At 39.3% G+C, this 22,468-nt stretch overlaps 1 protein-coding gene across 1 annotated transcript in view; it reads right to left on the minus strand.

Annotated features, from left to right (window-relative positions):
- The window catches only part of LRP1 (LDL receptor related protein 1), a 331,544-nt gene that overhangs the window by 73,039 nt on the left and 236,037 nt on the right, over positions 1 to 22,468 (minus strand). Inside the window, exons 29-42 of the mRNA XM_070938005.1 lie at positions 21,575 to 21,706; positions 20,750 to 20,977; positions 19,894 to 20,068; positions 17,765 to 17,859; positions 17,337 to 17,486; positions 15,019 to 15,162; positions 14,244 to 14,369; positions 12,415 to 12,546; positions 11,063 to 11,197; positions 10,822 to 10,951; positions 10,370 to 10,496; positions 9,537 to 9,688; positions 8,990 to 9,114; positions 8,465 to 8,836 (exon numbers count right to left, since the gene is read on the minus strand). Coding sequence (XP_070794106.1) covers positions 8,465 to 8,836; positions 8,990 to 9,114; positions 9,537 to 9,688; positions 10,370 to 10,496; positions 10,822 to 10,951; positions 11,063 to 11,197; positions 12,415 to 12,546; positions 14,244 to 14,369; positions 15,019 to 15,162; positions 17,337 to 17,486; positions 17,765 to 17,859; positions 19,894 to 20,068; positions 20,750 to 20,977; positions 21,575 to 21,706 — 2,223 coding nt within the window. The remainder of the gene's footprint in view (positions 1 to 8,464; positions 8,837 to 8,989; positions 9,115 to 9,536; positions 9,689 to 10,369; positions 10,497 to 10,821; positions 10,952 to 11,062; positions 11,198 to 12,414; positions 12,547 to 14,243; positions 14,370 to 15,018; positions 15,163 to 17,336; positions 17,487 to 17,764; positions 17,860 to 19,893; positions 20,069 to 20,749; positions 20,978 to 21,574; positions 21,707 to 22,468) is intronic.

Raw genomic sequence — 22,468 nt, forward strand, 5'->3', positions numbered from 1 at the left:
GGGAAGTGTGGCAAAAACTAGTTAGTTTTATCTCCTTGTTAACAATTTAGAGAGCCCACTGCACTGATTAATAAACACATAAAGAAATATATATGTATCTTTTATATACATCTTATACTGTATATGTATATTACAAGAAAATGCATAGTGGTCTTCACACTATAGACAACATACAACAAGAGGTTGAATATATGACATTATTCTGGGGCTTAGTCAATCCTTAAAACAAATTCTGGCCACTTTAATATGGCTTTTGTTCTGACAATTTACTTACTAAATCAGCTGCCACAAACAGAACTTGACAGCTTGCCTTTTATTGATTTACCAAAATTTTTTAGCACAAATAAATTATTGATCTTATCTGAAATTTGAAAATTGCCATGAATTTCTTAGTGCCTCAGTTTCTTAACTGAGCACTTTAATTTGTATCAAAGCAAGGAGATCCCCCCCCCCATTTACCTCTGGTAATTGAAAAATGCTTCAAGAAAAGGATTGTGTAACTGCTAGGCCTTTTCCTTGTATTATTGAAGTCAAAGGCCTTATGGGGATGGCTACTTCAGCATGCAATACCTGTACCTCTCTCCACATTTCACAGATGCTCTAAATTGGCCATGCATCCTTAATCAAGGTGTACCCACCATATCCCTTCAAACCACAGCACTGGCCCAGTTAACACACTGCTTCTCAATTCAAGGCCAAATGACTCTGTAGTAATGGTCTTTGAGAGCTGTATGCAACAAAATTTCATTTTAATGTATGCTGATTAGGGTACATTCAAAATGACAATAAAGTTATTCTAAGTCACTCCTATCAACTGACTGACCCCCAAATCTAATTTAGGGGCCAAAAATCTTACTACCTTTCATTATAGTTGGAACAGTTTTTGGGACCCCTACAGTGGCCCATATTACACCACTGCTCTGCAAGCTGCACTGGCTGCCAGTTTTCTTAGAGTGCAATTCAAGGTGATGGTTGTTACCTTTAAAGCCCTGCATGGCATGGGGCCAAGTTATTTGGAAAACCGTCTCAACCCCACTGGGACTGGCCCAGTGGTGAAATCCAATTTTTTTTTATTACCGGTTCTGTGAGCGGGGCTTGGTGGGCGGGGCAAGGGAAGGATACTGCAAGATCTCCATTCCCACCCCATTCCAGGGGAAGGATACTGCAAAATCCCCATTCCCTCCCCACTCTGGGGACAGCCAGAGGTGGTATTTGCCGGTTCTCCGAACTGCTCAAAATTTCTGCTACCAGTTCTTCAGAACCTGTCAGAACCTGCTGGATTTCACCCCTGGACTGGCCCATCCCACATGTGCCACCTTGCCCTTTGGAAATCTTGCCCTCTTGAGGTAAGATTGGCTTCCACCCTTCTGACCTTCTGCAAAAGCCTGAAGACCTGGCTCTGCCGGACAGCTTTGGGCCTCAAGAGGGGATCATCACACTGGAGGTGATTGATGAATTAAAAGGCAATCTGAGTTTCCCTCTCATGCATCCTGTTGCCCCATCTTTGAACTATAATTTTATTTTGATTCTGGTTTCTATTTTAATTGTTTTAGAAATATTTGATCTTTTGTGGTTTTAATGCTTTCAATGGTGTCAGCCGTTCCGAGTCACTTTGAAATGAGATGGGTGGCAAGTAAATCTAACAAACAAACATAGATGGGGAACCTGTGGCCATCTAGCTGACAGAGGTGCTGTAGTTCACCCATATCTGGCAATAAAGTCATCCTCCATGTTTCCTTTCACTGGACCGACTGATTAATGGTGGAGAAACAACACTTGGACAAGTCACTTGGCAGTTTCCCATCTAGGAATGCTGATATCTGGGCATCACAACCTTCCTCCCTCAAGTTAATTAACAGAAGGAAACTAATTGGTTCATCTCTGAATGAAATGAATCTATCATCTCCTGGTAGGCCCCAAGCCACTGTTTGAAAAAGCAAATGAGACACGCTGGGTACGAGCTTGATTTCCTTCCTTGCCAGCAGCCAACAAATGCCCACGAGCAGAAAAGGGTTTAAAATCTCATTAAAATCATTGCTATAATTTATACATACAACTCAATACGCAAGAAAAGAAGGGGGATTCCTTTTGCTGGAAGCAGAACAGGACAACCATATGAAAGAAACATGAGAAATCAACAAAAAAATAAGAAAAATATGACCATGCCTTTCTCAGAACATTCCCAAAATTGTGTTACATGCATGAGCTGCTAGAAACAACATGATGTCCTGTGGCTCTAAATTTTGTTACCTCAAAGAAACCTCTTAGAACTAATCTGTGGGCAGTGTTCATATTTAGTAATCCACTTGCCTGATAGGGAGCTGGGTCACTCTGTGCTTGTATCCAGGAAGGTGAAGAAACACCCAAAGAATTATCCAAAGATAATTCTTGAAAGCACCTAGCAACCACTTAATGCAACACACAGTAGGGGGTTCCCAAACCTTTCATCATCACATCTTTTTAGTTTTTAGAAACTTTTACACCTATTTCCTTACTTGCTTTTAATAAAAAAAAAAATCAACTCATAATTACAATTTAAAATAAACTTGACCTACATTTTTATTTCTAATGAAACTAAGCGCAAATAGTTTTGCGTGTAACAAGGATTTAATGAAAATATAATTTCATTCCATTACTAAGCTTGATTTTTCTTTTTTAGCAATGTTAAAAAGCTTTATCTGTGGTATGCAGAAGAAAAAGGAAGAACAATGCATACCAGTTCTTGCCTAGTTTTCAATTAAATTGGAAAATACTTCGCCTAAAATTCCCCCAAGCTTGAACTTCTGAAATTATCTTTTCCACTTGAACTATGTTTTATATTGAATGCTTGTTGTTGCAATACCTCTGGCTGTGAATTGACATTACTGGTTGGCCTGAGTACTAATTTATGAATAATATTGCCAGAAAGGTTTTCTGGGAAACAGCAGATGAATTAATGTGCAAGGCAGTTTGTGTGAAGCCCAATTTTGTTCTTTAAATCCTCCCTATAATGTTCAGGAATAGGAAAATGTTGAAAAAGATTAAAAATGAACATTCTCTGCTTATGTTCAACCTTACTGTTTTTCTGTAAACATGTCAGAGGTGGTATTCAGCAGGTTCTGACCAGTTCTGGAGAACCGGTAGTGGAAATTTTGAGTAGTTCAGAGAACTGGTAAATACCACCTCTGACTGGCCCCACCCCCATCTATTCTCTGCCTCCCGAGTCTCAGCTGATCAGGAGGAAATAGGGATTTTGCAGTAACCTTCCCTTGGAATGGGGAGGAAATGGAGATTTTACAGTATCCTTCTCCTGGAGTGGGGTGGGAATGGAGATTTTACAGTATCCTTCCCCTGGCACACCCACCAAGCCATGCCACGCCCACCAAGCCATGTCCACAGAACCGGTAGTAAAAAAAGGTTTGAATCCCACCACTGGAACACGTATATGGCAAAAAGATCTGCAAAGTCTTGTATTAACAAAAATTTACAAATAGCAATAGCACTTAGACTTATATACCGCTTCACAGTGCTTTTTTACAGAATAAGCATATTGCCCCCATCAATCCGAGTCCTCATTTACTGACCTCAGAAGGATGCCAAAGTTGTCAAATCACATAAATTATAAAGTTTTTAGCACCAAATGGGTATGAAGCAGTAAACTGTCATTACTGGGTTGTTGTTTTTCTTTCACCTATTTAACAAATTCAGCCTGAGCATAGTATGCTACCCATGATACACTTTTTAAATAGATTTGCTGAATGTTCTCTAAAGCCAGCTCTCATGTCTAGTCTAACACTATCCTTATACATATATATAACTTACATTGCTTGAAAGTGGCTTGGGCTTCCCTCCCAAATTCCCCATACCATCTGAAATGGTAATCTGACTTGTTAGGCATACAGCAACTCAAAAGGAAATTTGGAATTTCCCAATAAGAACAGGATTGCTATTTAAGGTTGAGAATCTCAAGAATGGGAGGCTCTGACACATTCCTCAAACATTCATTTGGTTGAATCCTTCCAGCAGACTACCAATCTAGGAGTGGTAAGGGAAAGTTTTGATTTCTAATTCCTTATAGAATTTGAACTCAAATCAGAAAAATATATTTATTGCTTAATTTATTCTGCTTCTCAACCATCCTTTCTTTATTCTTGTTCTGAGACACTCAACTCATTTTTCTGAGCCTCTTTCTTATCTTTTCTGATATTGTCTTCAGGCTAGTAACCACAATCAATCAAATCAGATTTTGAGTGCTTTCCCCCCCAGTACAATTGATCTAACAAAGCAGAGGTTTGCCTAGTGAGATCTTTTGCTTCGGTATGTATTTTATTAGGGATTCAACCCCGAAGAGTAGTTCCACCAAGACTTATTATCTACCTGGTATCCATCCTGAGGGCAAACTCCCAAAGAATCTGGCATAATTGCACAACATAGAATTAATCTTAATACTCCAATGATTGTTTTCTATGCCCACAGCTATTCTATTCCTTTCCCTGAATTGCTCTTTATATACAGAATCTGCTTGTTTTTTTAGTTTTGGGTGTTGAACTTCCTAGTCTTCCCAAGAATCTCATTCAGAATTCCCTGGGGATCAGGTACCGTATTTTTTGGACTATAAGACGCACCAGTGTATAAGATGCACCAAGATTTCAATGAGGTAAGCAAGGAAAAAAAAGTTTTTGCCCTCCCTGGTCCCCAGGAGCACTCTGCAGGCCTCCCAAAGCCTTTGCGTGCCCTGTTTTTGTGAAAAATGGGCCCATTTTTCACAAAAATGGGACGAGCGGGGCGGAGCTTTGTGAGGTTGGAAATGGCTGTATTCAGTGTATAAGACGCACCAACATTTCCACCCTCTTTTAGGGGGGGGGAGTGTGTCTTATACTCCGAAAAGTATGGTAGTTCATTCCACAATCATTGGGTCTGGAATCATGTCTGAGCAATAAAAGCAGATGCTGTGTCCAAGAACCGCCTCAAACTGGGAAAGCCTTGTCCCAGGATAATGTCATAAAGCAATTCAGAGGTCATCCTACCCACAGAAAAAGGCTTGTTCCTCCCCATCTTCCACTGGGACCTTAGTTATAGTCATAGCCCTGGATTTACCAAGAGTCCCTAAAATACACATCTGTTCTCTTGAGAGACGTACTTTGGGAAAATAAAATTACATTGGACTAAAATACAGATGCATCTGTATCAAGAAGGGCTTGGCCTTTGACAACTGCAGTTACCAATTGTAGTTTAATTGCAGAAGCAAAGTATCAACCCCCTAATATTGAGCTAAGGGACATTGCCTAATCGGCTATCCTCCTAAATGACAGTGGAATTTAATAATTTTTTTAAAAAACCTTCAATTTTACGGAAAGGTTTTCCCATTTAGGCCTCATATAGACATTTTAGCTCAGGAAGAACCTAAGCCATATTGTACCATTGTCTAGCATTGAAATAGGATTCTGCTTTCTCCCATAGACTATGGAACAAATGTTGTGTGCTGGTAATTGAAATTAATAGAGCCATAGATACATAACTATAGGAGTTCACTTAGAAGTTTGTAACTACTAGCAGAGCTATATATTAATAGCTTTAGGAGGAACTAATAAATATTAAACAGGGAAAGTGGGAATTGGGAGCAAGTATACATGTTCAGAACTTCTGTATGTTAACATTTTTACAATAATTTCATTATGAAAATTACATCTTACAATTCAGACCTTTGCTATGGTTTTTAAATTACTGGTGAAGAGCTTACTCTTCTCCACCTCTATCTTATGCTTTGAAAAGGTCTGGGAAACTAAACCGTCATACATACATATTGTATGACTTTGAAGGGCCGTCCTAATACTGATTTTGGAAAGCCTGTTATAGATAACAATTGTATCATCATCATCATCATCATCACCACCATCATCATATTTTATATAATTACATAAAGATGCATACTATAAACTAATTTTTGGTTGTTGCTTCTTCTCTGCATATTATATTCTAATTTGCCTCTTTGATTACATATGGAAGAGAGCAGTGGTGAAATCCAAATTTTTTTACTACCGGTTTGGTGGGCATGGCATGGCTTGGTGGGCATGGCTTGATAGGTGTGACAGGGAAAGGATACTGCAAAATCCCCATCCCCTCCCCACTCCTGGGGGAAGGATATTGCAAAATCTCCATTCCCACCCCACTCTGGGGCCAGCCAGAGGTGGTATTTGCCGGTTCTCCAAACTACTCAAAATTTCCGCTACCAGTTCTCCAGAACCTGTCAGAATCTACTGGATTTCACCCCAGGAAGAGAATTACTTTATAAAGTCCCCCCTACTTCTACAGCCATTGACTTCATAGAGTTTGGAAAGGCAAACAGAAGAACAGAACCAAAAAAAACCCCATGTTTGATGAATATGAATGGAATCCTTTTCTGTTCAAATGCAGGAAGTTAGGAATCAGTGTATTGTCTGAATGCTGAAAAGGTTTTCCTTGCAAAAGAGCCCAAGTTATCTTATTGTCAGCTCAGTGTCTGTTCTAAAGATGAAACCAGATGTTACAAATGAAAGAACTGTTGTGGGACATTAAATACTCTTCTGGTACCTTTCTCTGCTCAGGCCAAAGCAAAACATAGCACTGCATGATAACAACATGTCATACATTGTGTTATAACAAATGTCATCTGGAGGAGATATGGAGTGGAGATAATTCTATGCCTCTTGTAGTATTTAAGTGTTCCTGGAGACAAGAAAGTATCGCTATACCGGTTCATTCTTTTCCCTAATGGAAAATTATTTGGCAACACATAGTCAAGAGCAGCCTGATTTATAACAGCTGTCAAAATCCCCCAAAAGTATAGATATGCTTTCTTCCCTCCTAAAAGACTAAAACATCAAGAGATAGGAGGTTTCACCACTCAGCTCCTTCTCCAGGTAATAACTGTTCCCTGTGGGGGTGAGAGGGACTTTAGAAGAAGGTAACATTTTATTCACACATTCCATTGTTTTTGAAAATGTTGCAGTGGTTTCTATGGTGATAGACACCGCACATTTTTAGAAGAGAACGTTTAAGGAATTTTTGCATATTAAGTAAGAAATCAGAATGTAATCCACATAATGAGTTAAAGGATGTGTATACCTTCTCTCCAACTTCCAGGTCAAAGTATCTAGATCTGCGTATCATCCACTAATTTAATTCAGATGAGAATAAAATTAAAACGGTTGTCAAAAGGGCAGAATTAAAGAAACGTTTAATTCAACAGACTGGTCTGCAGCCTATTGTTAGTGATAAACACCAGAGGAGGAAAACAAAAGTTATTTTATGGCTGAGACAAATTACAGTTGTACTGTATACTTCAACCTCGATATAGGGATTATTTTTTCTGCATTTTGAACAAATCATTAAGACACATCAGCTAGGATAATGATACAAATACAGCCAAAACAAACTGTGGCCATGTTTTTGCCTCATGAAATGTCCCTGACAGTGGAGTGATGTAATCCATTTACAGTTGTACACTAGAGTCTTCATTAACAACACACTACATTCCAAAAGTACTAGATAGGTTGCGTTTCAGGAAGGACAAAACTGGGAATATATTTGTTTAGGCCACAACAAAACCCACAGGAATCCTGGGGTGATTTTATAAGGCAGCTAAGGCAAGGCTAATGAGAGTTGCCATTTCTCTCCCCTTTCTCCCAAACAGCTGCCAGAGTGGAATATTCCACTGGCCCACTAACCCATTCTTTTCAGTTCTTTCTTTCCCTCCCCTTAACTACATCACTGCTAGTGTCCCTAAATTGCATCCCCACTGGCCCAATTCCCAGATTTTCCCTGATCTGCTGTTTTCTTAGCTTTTCCTGTTCTTCTCTTACCCCCAAAACTTGAATCTCATTGTGGTCTTTATCCAAAACAAAACAGCCATGTGTCACTCCGTATCTACCCCAAACATACATATTTTCTTTGGACATTAATTATCTGAGATCAGCTGTTCCATATACGGACCACTTCATTCATCCTACTCTCTTCCTATGGCTGAATTGCAGCAGCTTCTCCATCCTGTTAGTGAACCGATCTGGAGGATGCACCAATTTTGGTGAAGCCCAAAGTGAACAGAAGCTGGACAGAAATTCCATCAATCAGAAGGAAAGTTGCACAACTATATTCTCAAATATACCTATTTCAAGAAACATTCCAACTACTGAAAGAAAATCTAGTGAGATAGCCTTTATAAATTATTGTGAATGCAGAGACTTACAATAGTGATTTAATATCCTGGAATTTTGGCTTTTAATAAAAGTGATCTGCTGCAATGCCACAGCACTGGAAATATGAGGCTCCCTAATCCTGCGGATCCCGCAACCCACACAAAAATAATCTTCCCCTGTAATTGCTCTTCTGAGAGTTTCTCTTTGTAATGACACATTTATTTCTGAAGCTTTCCTCCAATCGGATTGCCGCTTTGGAGGAAGCATCCAAAAAACAAAAAGGGTGGGAGGGAACATCCAAAATAACTTACTTTCAACTATAGTCCTTCTCCCAGTTCCATCATCATTGATTTGCTGGATGTTGCCAAAGTGAATGTCACTGTAGAAGATGCGGTTGCTGCCCTTGCTGCCATAGCGATAATCAAAGGCCAAGGCAATGACGTTTTTCATGTGCTCACTGTCTTCAAATGGCTTAATGGGCGCGTTGAGATTGTTTTCATCAGATAAGTGGATACTTTTGAGAATGGTCCGTTCCGAATAGAGCAGATACCCGTCGTAGTCACGGCAGCTTACACTGTCCTCCGAGAGCATTCCGTGGGCACAGGCACACGTCCGCTGACCTCCTCCTCGATACAGACACAATTGCTGACAGTCACCGTTATTCAGCGCGCACACATTGGTACCTGTAGAAAAGGGATACAAGAAAAATTAGCCAGCATTAGGTTGGTTTACAGCCTGTTTCTACGTCTCAGGTGGTTTTAACTCGGGTAACAAATTCCACCTTCATTGCCCATACTGCCACTCAATCCCTTGTGTGTGCAGGATTCTCCACATACCCTTTTGCCTGGCTCTGTTGAAGACCTTGATGTCCTTCAGCTGCACTCCTATTCCTGTGCGTAGAGACACAATTTCTGATGCATTGTCCTTGCTGCCCCTCTTAATGGATCCATTTGCATGAGTCCTAGAAGGAGGTACAGTTAAGCATGCAACTATGAGATATTCTACTCTACCAGCATAGCTCTTACATAGCAAAACACAATGAGGAAACTTTTGTTTACAACACTGTGACACAAATCTTCAGTTCATACACATGCTTAAACGGGCATGCATTCTGATATATTACGTATCTTACACACAAATATTATGCATAATCCATCCACACGTCACCTCAATTAACAGATCTAAAACTGGACACATGCACATGTATATCTGTAAAATTCAGCATATTTCCCCTTCAAAAGACCAAATAGGTTTGCATGGAAGGGGTTTGAGAAAGATATAACAATATAAATCTGTAATGAACTTAGTTCTATCTGAACATGGAAGAAATGCAGTTGCTGGCAAAACACTTCCAGACATGAGTCACAGCACTGAGACACAAACCTGTCACTCCAGTAGACATAATCCTCAAAGACAGATACCGAGAACATATCCATGTTGTTACTGGATAGGACAACCTCCCTCTTATCACCGGTCTCTAGGTCTATGCGTTCAATCTTATCTGTCCGGGCATCACACCAGTAAAGTTTCCCATCCTAAAAAGAGACCCAGATGACAATCCATCTTGCAAATTATATAACATAACTGAGGATACCAAAGAGAATGTAAAATGCAGGCAATCAGTTCCCAACCATTTATCATTTCCCCTAAGCTCAAATCATATCCCAGCAAGGAAATAAATGGACATATGAACTGCTGCTACTCCAGTGGGATGGAGATTGTTTAAAGCCATGAAAGATCGGAAGTTGAGGCAGAACTGAACAGGACTCCAACTCAGCAGGTGACATTACTAGGTTCCTTTTCTTAACACAAACAAATGCTTGGCAATAGTGGTGAATATCTGTATCTCAGATGTAGGATGAGAGTAAAGGTTCATTCTCCAAGCTTGTGGGTTGGTTTCTGAACATTTCATTACCAGGCCAGATAACACCTTCAGCAACAAACAAATTTGTTCAACAAACAAATGTTTTGAACAAAATAGGATTATGCTGGATTGCAGAAATGCAGAATTATCATGTATGAATTTTAATTTACCACGACGCTGAATTATGTTTCTGCGTTAAAGCACATAATCCTATTTATTTGCAGTTATTCTAAGGGTACAATGGGGCAAGGCATTCCTAAGGTGCTAAATGTGCCACTCATTTCTCAACTATGATTTTTGTTTGTACAGACAAGCATCATTGTGTCTAACGCCCACAGCTTCAGGACCTTACTTCATAATCAACAGAAATCCCGTTGGGCCAGCTAATGCTGGTGTTGATGAGGACCACGCGCTCTGTTCCATCCAGCCGAGAACGTTCAATGCGAGGGTATTGGCCCCACTCTGTCCAAAAAAGGTATCTGAAAGAGTGGACACAGACAGCCCCAGAACAGTTAACATATCATGTATTCAGCCACAATTGCCACTAGTTTGCAATGTTTAATGGTAGCAAAAAAAAAAAAAAAAGGAATAAAGCAAAAAGTCAACCTAATATCCATGCAGGATCTAGGAATAGCCTTTTCCAATTGGATGGCCTTTAAAGCAGTGGGATGACTATTCCCAGAACTGGGAGTCTTGCCTTTCTCTACCTCCAATATAATCATCGTTCAAATGCCTCAAAATGCTCCCAACCTGTTTCTATTATGGCCAGTCTAAGAAATTGTGCTCAATGTAAAGGAATCTTACCCTTTCTCTGGGTGTACCGTAATGGCACGTGGCTTATCCAATCCTTGTGAAATCACTACATAGCGGAATGAACCATTGAGCCTGGCGACTTCAATGACATCAAAGCCCTGGTCTGTCCAATAGATGTTTCCTGGAGGGAAAGAGATACAAGGTTGGGATTTAATGGATTACTCCTTCCTTTGTTTCTCGTGAGAAGGAAGGTTTCCTTCCCACACTCAGTTGCTCATCTACGCAGCCACACCTGCAATCCAGTCCACGGCAATCCCTTCCACTCGGCCAATGCCGTTGGTCACGACATCCTCTCGCCAAGTCTGGTCCCGTTTGGCTCGGCTGATTGTGCTCATACCCATGTCCACCCAATAGATTGTGTCATTATCTGAAGGAGAGAAAAATACACATGGGAGATTGAAAGAGGAGGTTTGGTGGGATTCTATGCAATGAGCAACTATTATTTGAGTCACCTGATAATCCCCTAAATCAGTTCCTGGGTTCCCCAAACCCATTTCTTTTCAGCACCTGACAGTACATTCAAATCAGTACAAGCAGAGTAGCAGCATTCTTGGGCCGCTAATACCTTTAGCCACAAAGACCATAAACAAAACATCTTGAGAAAAGTGCATAATCTCAAGCTTGAAGTTAAACTTTAATTCTACCGTTAAATTCTGGTACAATGTACACTGATACATCTAACTAGCTACAGTATTAATTAGTATTATGCATATCATTCTAAGAATACTTTGGAGCATGAGACACACTTAATAACTAATCTTTGCTTAATACACGGTTCTTCATAAGTATACCGTAGTTGTTTGAAGGCTAAGATTTTGTCCTCATCAAGAAACAAATCTCTCGAAATAGTTCTTTTTCTTTTTGCATACATTTACCATTTTAGTAAAATGCACTAAATCTCTTTTGTTCAATATTTGTTCGTCCCTGAATTAAAGCAAACAAAGCACAGAGTTTGTTCACATCTGTTTTTGTCATTACTTTGGAAATGTACTGTGTAATAGCAAACTGACTTCTGGGTAGTGATTCAGAAAAGATTTCAAGTAGAAGCTCAAAGCTGAATGCTAAAAAAAATGGCTAGTGAAGGAAGGGCATTAAGTTAATCTTGACCTGTTTGTGCCCATATCAACTGTTTTTTCTCCTCTAAGGAAATCGGTTTCCATCTTCAACCATAATTTAGGATTGGCTTCAAGACTATGCCGGTTTTGGTTTACCTCTTAAATATAAATAACTTGTTTGGTTACCGAAGACATTTTTAATCAGAGATGAGATGAATTATGGTGATCTCTGATTTCCTCACATGAGTTCTGTGGCTTGATTTTTCTCTAATGAGGATACAGAATACATTGTATACTCTGATACCTCAAACCTATACTCTGTTCTTGTTGTTTTGGCAACCCATCAAATTAACCATCATCTCTTCACAGAAAATCAAGACTAAGACTTGCAATTAGCCCAATTTCCCCATCAGCTCTAATGTCTTCCATCAATACAGCTTCTTTATCCTTCTTCAGAGAGCTGTTCCTTTATCCTTCTCAAACTGAGAGTCCCAAGAGGGCTAACCCATTGCAGGTATTTGCTACCTACCAGCATGGAAATCAATGCCGACAGCCAGTGAAGTCCCAGAGACTGGCACTAGTGCATCAGATTTGTCATTGGGGTCCAATGGGATGCCGCGGATGCCCTCATGTACCGAGTAGAGGAGGAAAGAGCCAACACCTGCATGGAAAAAGGAAACAGTCACAAGCTTAACAAATTTATCAGAAGGATAGAGGTACAAGGAAATATGTATAGAATGGAAACCTTTATATGCAAATAGTCTGTTTCTATTCTGACCATCTGATCTCAAAACAATTTCAATCCACAGAGCTGGCCTAAAAGCCTGCCAGGAGAATTCCAGACTAAAACAATTCTTCCCTAACTTGGATCTGTCCAAGTTGTTTTGCTCTGTAACTCCCTGAGTTCCTGCCAATAGGCTGGAAAAAAGTGAAATAGGCAATGTTTCATTAATGAGAACAATCCTTAACAACAGCTGGGGTTGTGAGAAGACAACCCACACAAATTTTTATTACAATCAAGAAGTGACCAAGGGATCAAGGCCTGTTTCAAGCTTCTTGAATATAGCATTTATTTTTCAGACTTTCAGGGTCTGCTTTCTTCTACTGTCTGGTAGAGAAATTATTTTCAATCTGCTATGATTTTTCATCCTATCTTAAAGCTGTGGGGTTAGCAAAAGCTAATCTTCTTAGAGATTTATTGAAATCTCCAAGAAGCAAAATTAATGCTCTGAGTTTTGTAGAATTTAAGTATTTTATTTTCCCCCTTACTTGTACCGTTTGTCCTCCACTTCCCCATAAAACAATTGACCCAGTATTGCAATGAAACCAAACCTTCATTTTTACAATTTTAGCTGTGATCTATGTGAATGTATAGAACGTATGTGACATGTGAACAGAACTGAAAAGAAATTAGTGATGAGAGATTTAAGTTTTAGTTTGATGAAAGTTAGAATATGGAAACAATAAAACATAATTTTAATTCACCTGTGTGTCTCTAGTCAATTATTACTTAAAAAGATAAGCAAAGTCAATATTGATTGAAGTGTGGAGGAAACTGTTTATTTTTTAGCTGGACTTTGTTTTCCCTTTGAAAGGAAGCACTAAACAGCTGCCAGGAATTCCTCAACAGGAACTAAACTATTAACTTTGTACTATCAATGTTGGTCTATACAAATAGTATTATAGTAGTAATGATAGTAGGTATTCCTTTCTAGTGTCATATCACATTCCTTGCCACCAAAATTATGAGATCATGATTAAGATAGGACCCATTATCCACAGCCTTTTTAGAGTGCCTCCCAGAGAAGGGAGAGTAGAAAGATGAATCTTATATATAAATGGGCTTTCTGAATATCCCTTCTAGAATACGCCTTTCTTTGGATGAGTGCAAAGATTAATTGCTATATCCTGAAAATAGGGGGTGAAATTGTCAAGGATTGTATCCTATCATTTTTAGTCCTGCAATTCTGTATTTTTTTTCTCCTTCACATCTTAAGGCTGCATCCCACTTTATCTATTTTAGGTGACACCAGTGTTTTTCTCCCCCTCATCTAGTCTACATGAAGAATGAATGTGTGAAGAAGACAGAAGATATATTTAGAAACACATTTCTTGAAGGTAAAGAAAGCCAGGACTGACTGCAACTTCCTATTAAGAACATATGCAATTAAGGTCAACTTTGCCATCTCATGATATATTGATAACACCATGGGAAGCTCATTAGAAGCCTTGGTGAAAAAACTGAAAAGGAGGGAGCTGCCCTTCAAGATTCATAGAAGTAAACTAGACAAGTTCCAGGAATGGAGAACAATGCCTGCAGGTCACATTTAGACAGAACTACCCCTTATAATTGTTCACCTTCACAGGACTGCTGCCCGCTCTTCAGGCTGTAGCCAGCTGTACACATGCAGGAACGAGTAGTGTCTGATGTAGGAAGGCAGAGTTGTGAGCATTCACCATTGTTCACACTGCAAGGGTTGACACCTGAAACCATAATAACAGCAAAGTTAAAAGGGGATAATTATCACACAATATCAAAGTCCAGATTTTCTTTTGCAACCAGATGGTCACATATATGATCATTTACAGCCAAACAAAAATCAAAGAAGGAATTGGCAAGTAAATGTCTCCAGGCATGAACACTTCTGAAGTTTCTCCATATGACACCCTCTCCCTCCAAAATGAACCAATTAGTTGATTTTAAAAGGCCAACACCTTCTCACACCCCAGCTAAATTTTGTGTTTCAATTGGAAATGCTAAATGTCACGAGTCCTTTGAGACTGCCAAGAGTTTTGCAAGATTTTGGTGATGTTACCAGATTTGAAACAAACTTTTGGGTAAGTACACATCATCCCACACGGACATCCAAGGTCATGGGCCTCAAAAAGTGTGGTTCATTTGGTCAAAATGGTCAAAATGCCACCAATTCAAAACTAGACTTCCTAGGATTTGGCAGGCAGATTATATGAATTTAAATTCACCCAATTTTTTTGTGTGCTGCCTGATTCATTTTGTGTGCTGCCTGATTCATGAGTCTCCATTATGCTTCCTTGCAACCTACTTCTTCAGCCTCTCCTCTTGTACCAAGCAGAGCTGCCTGGCATCAGTATTTCAAGAACCCTCCACACTCACCCTGTTGCTGGATGATCTCATCATAGATCTTCATGTGCATTACAAGAGTGGTGCTGTTGCGCAACACGACTGCTTCCGATCCATCTTTCTTGTTGCAGGTGCCCATTTTTTCAGAGGCCTGGTCAGCCCACCACAACTTATCACCTAAGTGAGAAAGGGGAAAGCGTACACATGCCATGAGGGAACTCACAATGAAAAGAATACAGTTTGCTCCCCATTTTATAAACTCAGACATACTGACACGGCAATTATTTTCACAATTTTAGAAATCCAGTAAAGAAGTGTTTTATTGTTCCCATTTTACCAATATGGACTTAGGGGAGAAAGCGAGATGGGAAGAAAAATGACGTGTGGAACAATTATACCTTGGCCAGAAGACTGAAAAAAGAAGAGTTGAAAGATTTTAGTTGATTACAAAGATTCTAGTTGATTAGTCAAAAGAAAGTTACAGGTCTTCCTTGGCTTAAGACAGCAATCTGGACTGGAATTGCTGTTGTTAAGCAACAAGGTCATACAGTGCGATGTCACATGACTGAGGTGCTTAGCAATGGCAAACCTTGGCAGTACTGGTTGCCATCATTTATTGAGGACCAGGTTGTTAAGCAAGAACCTCACATGACTGTGACTTCTGATTTCCTTCTGGCTTCCCCATTGACTTTGCTTGTGGGAAGCTGAAAGAATGTTGGAAATTATGATCACTGTGCTTATAACAACATGATAATTTCAAACTGGGCGCCAAGTGAGCAGATTGTGACTATGTGACTGAAGATATGCTGCGTTGGCCGTAACTGTGCAGATCTATTGTAGATGCATTCATTCATTACCATGATAACTTTGAACAGTCATTGAACAAATGGCTGTAACCAAAGAACCACCAGTAATCAGCTGGAACGAGTGGCTAAAACGAGTGGTGAGGTATATTTAACATACAGTAGTCCTCACTTACTAATGGTCCAAATGTTTTCTCAGTAAGCATCACAGTTGTAAAGTGCAATGTTGTGTGGCTGCATTGATTTAGGACGGCAACTCTGGCACTCCTAGTTATTGCTAGGCAAACCGCATGCAGTTGCAGTATCCTACAGTCACATGTTCTTGCTGGCTTGCTGGCTTCATCATTGACTTTGTTTGTTGGGATACCAGCAGCAAACGTCACAGATGGTAATCATATGACTGAAGGATGCTGCAATCTCACAATTATGAGCTGGTTGCCAATCATTTGAATTACATTCATGTGACTATGGACATAGTGCGACAGTCAAAAGTACGAGGACCAGTTGTGAGTCTTCCTTGTTCAGCACAATTTATAACTTTGAATGGCTGCTGAATGAGTGGTCATTAAATGAGTAACTGTTTTCTGTAGAACTCGCTAAAATTTTCTTAACCTATATTAAAGATAATTAATTTTAAAAGGTATTCTTCTTCATTAAGATGCTTTTCATTTGATTTTTATTCATCAATGCAATGAATTTAAGCGCTCAAACCTTGTAGTACTGAACTACATGAATTTTGTTCCAAACCAGCAAGCCACTTATTTTAATTTAAACATGGGCTAGGCTGGCTAGAGCTGAGAATCTTGAGTTCCTGGAATTGCACATCTAATTTTGGGCTGTTTCCTTTAGTGTATATATAAACCAGCAGGTAAACTTAGTTAAACTAAGATAGTTAAATATCAGTTTCCCAAAATTGCTGTAGCATTAGCTTGCTGGTTTCCTGGTTCTGGTATTAGCCAGAAAAAGATCTACTGTCATCCCTGTGTATGTAAATTAACAAAAAGATTAAATATGTGTTTCCACACATGCAGCTATAAAATACAGGTACATTATATTAAAAGCATTGTTAAAAGCTTTAACCATCATGCTAAGTTGTGCTTAGGTACTAAAAGGAAGGAATTTAACTTCTGTAGCATCAGTTTCTTTTAAGACTTTAACTCTTTGTAAAATACATTTTTAGCAGTGGTAAAATAGATTGAAGAATATAGTCCCCAAATAAGTTATATGAATACTAACGCAGTACATCTTAGATATAGATACTTTCAATTGGGTATTATGATAAAAAGTATCATGGAGATTTAATTATGGAAATCACAGCCTCAATATGATACCTTTTGGAAAACAATGTAGTAATTTCTGAATACAGAAGACCAAATGCTTTTGAAACAAAAGCAAAAGTTTAGGGAATGAGATCTATGTTCTCTACTATTAAACACAAACAGGTTCTAGGTAAATGAGCCCACAAAAATGAGAAATACATAAGATCTACTCTCCATGCAAATTGCAGCATGAGGAAAAAAAAAACATACATTGTCCACTGTCTCTTACCCATTATAGCCAATGCTGTGGCTTTGCGTAGCTGGTTCTTCATAGTCTCCAACACCTCCAAACCACTGCCATTGAAGTTGCATCTATTGATGGTGCCATTGCCAGAGCTTATCCAGTACAGCTTGTTTTCTTTGTAGTCAATGGAGAGCCCTGACATTAATATATATATATATATATTATTATTATTATTTTAGCATGGACTCAAAAGAGTAAGCAGCAAGGGTAGGTTGTATCAAAACCGTTGTCATGGGTGGCCTTAATAAGTAACAGACCAATAGGAGGAAGGAGCAATCTGTCATTTCTAATTGTATAAACCAGACATCTGTACTGACATTATGGAGATGATGCAAATTGTACCATTGCCATGAATTTTATCGTCATTTCACATAATGATGCTACTACAGAAACAATGCAAATGACTTCCATACCAACAGGCCATTTTTGGTTGGTGAAGAGAAGGCTGCGGTTGCTTCCATCCATGTTGGCGACATTGATGCTGTCTCCATCTGTCCAGTAGAGTTTCCTATGAAACAAAGGAACCACCATTCAGTGCTATACCCTTCCCCACATTGGCTGATTATCCCCTGGAAAGGTCCCTGCCATTTGCTTTACACTGGTAAGAGTTCATCTGAAGAAAAGAACGCCTTACAGGAAGTTGGGTGGTAGAGAGCAAATCAAAATTTATCTCCTTTCTTCCAAACATTTTGTCAAGTGGAGAAAAGGTTTATATGAATGTTTCTCAACTTCAGCCAGCATGCTCCTGGAATTCTGAGAGGTAAAGTCCACCCATCTTAAAGTTACTGAAGATGAGAAATGCAAAAGAGACAATCAGCCAGCCCAAGAGAAGAAAAAAGGCTCCAGCACCTCTCCAGCAGTAATCAGCACCCAGATCAGCATAGATTAGCAATAGCAATAGCAATAGCACTTAGACATATACTGCTTCATAGTGCTTTTGCAGCCCTCTCTAAGCTGTTTACAGAGACAGTATATGCCCCCAACAATCTGGGTCCTCATTTTACCGACCTTGGAAGGCTGAGCCAACCTTGAGCCGGTCAGATCTGAACTGCCGAACAGCAGCTAGCAGTCAGCTGAAGTATCCTGCAGTGCTGCCCTCTAACCACTGTGCCACCTTGGCTCTAGCTCCAAGGTTAACTTCAGACCAACAATCAAGTAAGCAATACCCCAATCAAGAAACTGCCAAAGAGCCATCAGTATACAGCCCAACCAAAGAATCTCTAAGACCGCCCTCACCCACAGACAGGCAAGTTACCAGAATATAAACTGACAGCAAACAGCACTTCTTACTAGCACTGATGATGTTACCTAGTTAGCAAGAAAACAAGCAAGCTCAGAGAGCACCAAGGACCCCTCCAACGCAGGTATCTCCTTGATGAACAGTCTCTTGCCAAATGAAAAAGAGTTTACCTTGCCTAATAATATGTCATAAACTAGCTGGTAGGTTCACATTCACACATACCCAGTCCTTGATACACCTCAAGACAGTTTTTCAGTCATGAAAAGGACCTCTCTCTAAAACAGCTTCTTTATATCATTCAAAAACAGCGGTTTTAATTCTGAAGGGAGTCAGACTCTTGAATACAATTATTGCTATTCCTACTGGGCTGTGCATGGCCTAAAGATAAAGGAAGACTGTCTAGATGCAACAGAGGCGGTTATGGGGCTTAGGCATCAAGTAAATCCACTTAAGCATGCCTGTTGGATTCATTCAGAAAATTTAAGCAATGACTTCCCAAACCCCAACTTTTGCTTTTAAAAAGAGAACAAAAGAACAAAACAGAATAGTCAAGTCATAAGTATCTTGCAAGAAGAGCTTAAAATAGAACAGAACAAGCAATACTTAAGAACTTCAGCACGTGCCAAAGAAAGATCCCCTCCAGCAAAAATTTGAAGGTTACGGCTAAACACCTAAAGAATGTTATATTATCTAACTCTGGAATTATGGGACATATGTTATATTACATTCTTGCAGATCCTAAGGTTACAAAAGGAAATGCATTGTAGAAATAAACCTTATTTCTCGTACTTTTTTCTTTTTTTAACTTTTCTTTACTTCTAAAAGTGAAAAAAAATGTTAAGGTAGGAAAACTAGATAAGAAAATCCAATCACTGTAAAATCCTGAGAAAGAAGCAGGGAAATTACATTAATTGCCATTCCAATTTTTCCATTTAATTCCCTATTCAGATTATACATTCACTGTGGAAATATACAAAAGGATATGTTATGTCATGAGGATATGTCTTGAAGAACCTGGGCTCATGAACCTTGCTCCCCTCTGATGCATTTACAACAAGGAAGCAAGAAACATTTAACATTTCCACATAAACTGCCATTAGTTGTAATTGCACTGGAGTGAAATAAACCACCATTAAACCTCAATTCATGGAGCTTGTTTAAATAACATGTAGTTAATACATTCAGAAATAATACTAAAAAGCTGTTAATTTAAAAAGGAAAGGGAAAGTGTTTCAGTCTGTTTCTCAGAAACTCCACCCTATTGTTTAACTTTGTCAGCATTCTTGATTGACTCAGACTTACCCTTTGAGAGGATGAACCACCAAACAATGAGGTTTGTCCAGTCCCTGAATCACAGCATTCTTAAAGGAGCCATCTAGCCGGGCAACATTAATCTGTTTCTTGTTGGCATCATAGCTGGTCCAGAAAAGGTTCCTAGAGACCCAATCCACAGCCAAGCCATGAGCATTGGGTAAATCTGCAAAGTAAAAGACAATGTATTTCTTTAACTGCTGTAAGCTGCCCAAAGTCAAATAAATAAATAGGAATAGATGTGAAACCCAGAAAGATACAAAGAAAGTTAGGATGTGCTGCCAGAGGGGGCCATATTCCCTACTTCCTCCCATAATTCAAAGAAGGAAAAAAACTGAAAAATGATGGGAGTTTTGTGAGATGTCTCTGTGTTATTTACACAGCCTCAATGAATCCCACAATGATAACTATTGATTGCAAAAGTAGCTAATCCCTGTAGAATAATGATAAGAAACTGCAAGGAATATAGGTGTGGCAGACCTGCAGGCTGAGCCTGAGGGTGGGGTTAAATGTGTCATCAGTTTGGAATTTTTGGGCTCCCACAAGAGACCTAAGTCAGCCACTTGTGAATTTCCTTTGACCCTCATCTAGTGCCAATTTAGCTTTGCCTGTTATTTGACCAGATTCTTGTGTATAGGTAGCAATAATAAACTGTGCTTTGAACTCAGTGAATGCTCCTGTGCCTGGCATTAAACTTAATTAAAATAAAATGTAAAAGTTAAATATTCTAATGCCTTTTAAAAAGCTGTCCATCAAATATTCGAATTTCATTTAACAATAGCCAAGTCAAAAAGCAATACAAATGTTGGGAAGCTTTGGAAGAGAGGACAATATAAGTAATTCGCACCTGCAGAAACAACTGTTTCAACGCCAGTTCCATTGATAAATGCCCGCTTGATGGTTTGTGTGCGGACATCTGACCAGTAGATACGTTGTTCCAGAGCATCGTAGTCAACCACAGTCACATTGTCAATGTCAGGCACAGTGAAGGAGTTAATGTAATTGTAATATGGGTTGTCAATGTCCACCCCTCGGATTTCCATCTGGCGTGCATAAAGCAGGAACTTCTTGAATTCTGGAGATGGGGAGAAAAGGCAAGACCAGGTGATGGAAACTAACTATCATCAGGACTCTGCAAGTATAAAGACTTTCCAAAACTTGCAAGATTCTTAAATAGGTTATTCATTAATGGTACAGGTCTGGGGTATAAGAGTTTCCAAAGTTCAGACTGAGGGCGAGTTTAATTTTTTTTCTCAATTGAATTATTTCTAAATATTTAGCAAATTGAATAAATCAATCAATAAACATTTAGCCTGAAGAGATGGGAAAGTAACCTGTTTTGGGGTTTCAGTGATGCAATTTATCAGAGAATGATTTAAATGTTTTGTTGCAGCATGCAAGTTTTGCTTATGACTACTATGGAAAATCAGTCTTTTAGAAACTGATACAAGAGGGTGAAAACTTGGCTATACATTTAAACATTCCTGTGCTTTTTACTCTCATTTGCTAAAAACCTGTGAACCATTCTGAAAGATAGCCTAGGAAGTATCAATAGCTAAAATAAATGGGAAAGATAGGGACAGGAAGCGATAAAGCACTATTATAATCTCAAATTATCTATCTTTGCAGGAGAAGCTCCCGATTTACCCTGGATCCCATTCACTCCCTTTACCATAGCAGGTGGCATTGTCTTTATCCAACTTCATCAAGTGGGGGCAAGCACAGGAGTAAGTTCCATTGTAGTTGATGAGGCAGAGGTGGGAACAGTGGCCTTTTCCTCCATTGGCCTCACAAGGATTGGGAGCTAGAAGAACAAAAAGGTTATAAGATTACATTCCTCACAACTTTGTTCTAAATAAAGCAGAATGCATAGCTCTGTGTGGGGATGGGCATATGGCATATATAGCCATATATATATATATATAGGCCATTGTGACTGGACTTCTGGATTGTCCAGCATTGTAGGGTTGTACTTTTGCTCTCCCTAGAGCAAGCATCTCCAAATTTAACAACGTTTAAGACTTGTGGACTTCATGGATGGCTGAGGAATTCTGGGAGTTGAAGTCCACGAGTCTTAAAGTTGCCAAGTTTGGGAGAGCCCTGCACTACTGCCTTAAAAAGTGCAAGTGCCAAAAAAGAAAATGTAAGAGACAGACCAGGAGAAAAGCCAATCCTACAGTCTACGGAGAATTTCCAAATTATCAGAAAATAGAGTCTTGTAAGTACAAGTACTTCATAGTGTGTAAAAATCTCCATGTGTATCCATCTCATTTTTAATAATAAATCATAGTGAAGCTTTAAATCTTCTTTTAAAGACCCCATAATCCCTTGTGGGGTGGAGTCTGGGAAACTGAATGGAGCTAGCAGAGTGTTTTAATGGCCGGATGCCCTTCCTGTCGCCAATGCGGAATTTTGTTCAGCAGATAATTTCTCAGTGTGCCCAGAGGGAGAAATATCTGCCTCTATCTAGGATTGAACTCACAGCTTCCTGATTGTGAGGCGAGAGCTCCATGTCTAGGCCACCACACCACTCCACAGTGAAGCTTTAATACACAGATATAATTAC

This window comes from Pituophis catenifer, unplaced genomic scaffold (assembly GCF_029215685.1).
Source record: "Pituophis catenifer annectens isolate HBS135680 unplaced genomic scaffold, rPitCat1.0.hap2 SCAF_2, whole genome shotgun sequence".
NCBI lineage: Eukaryota > Metazoa > Chordata > Lepidosauria > Squamata > Colubridae > Pituophis > Pituophis catenifer.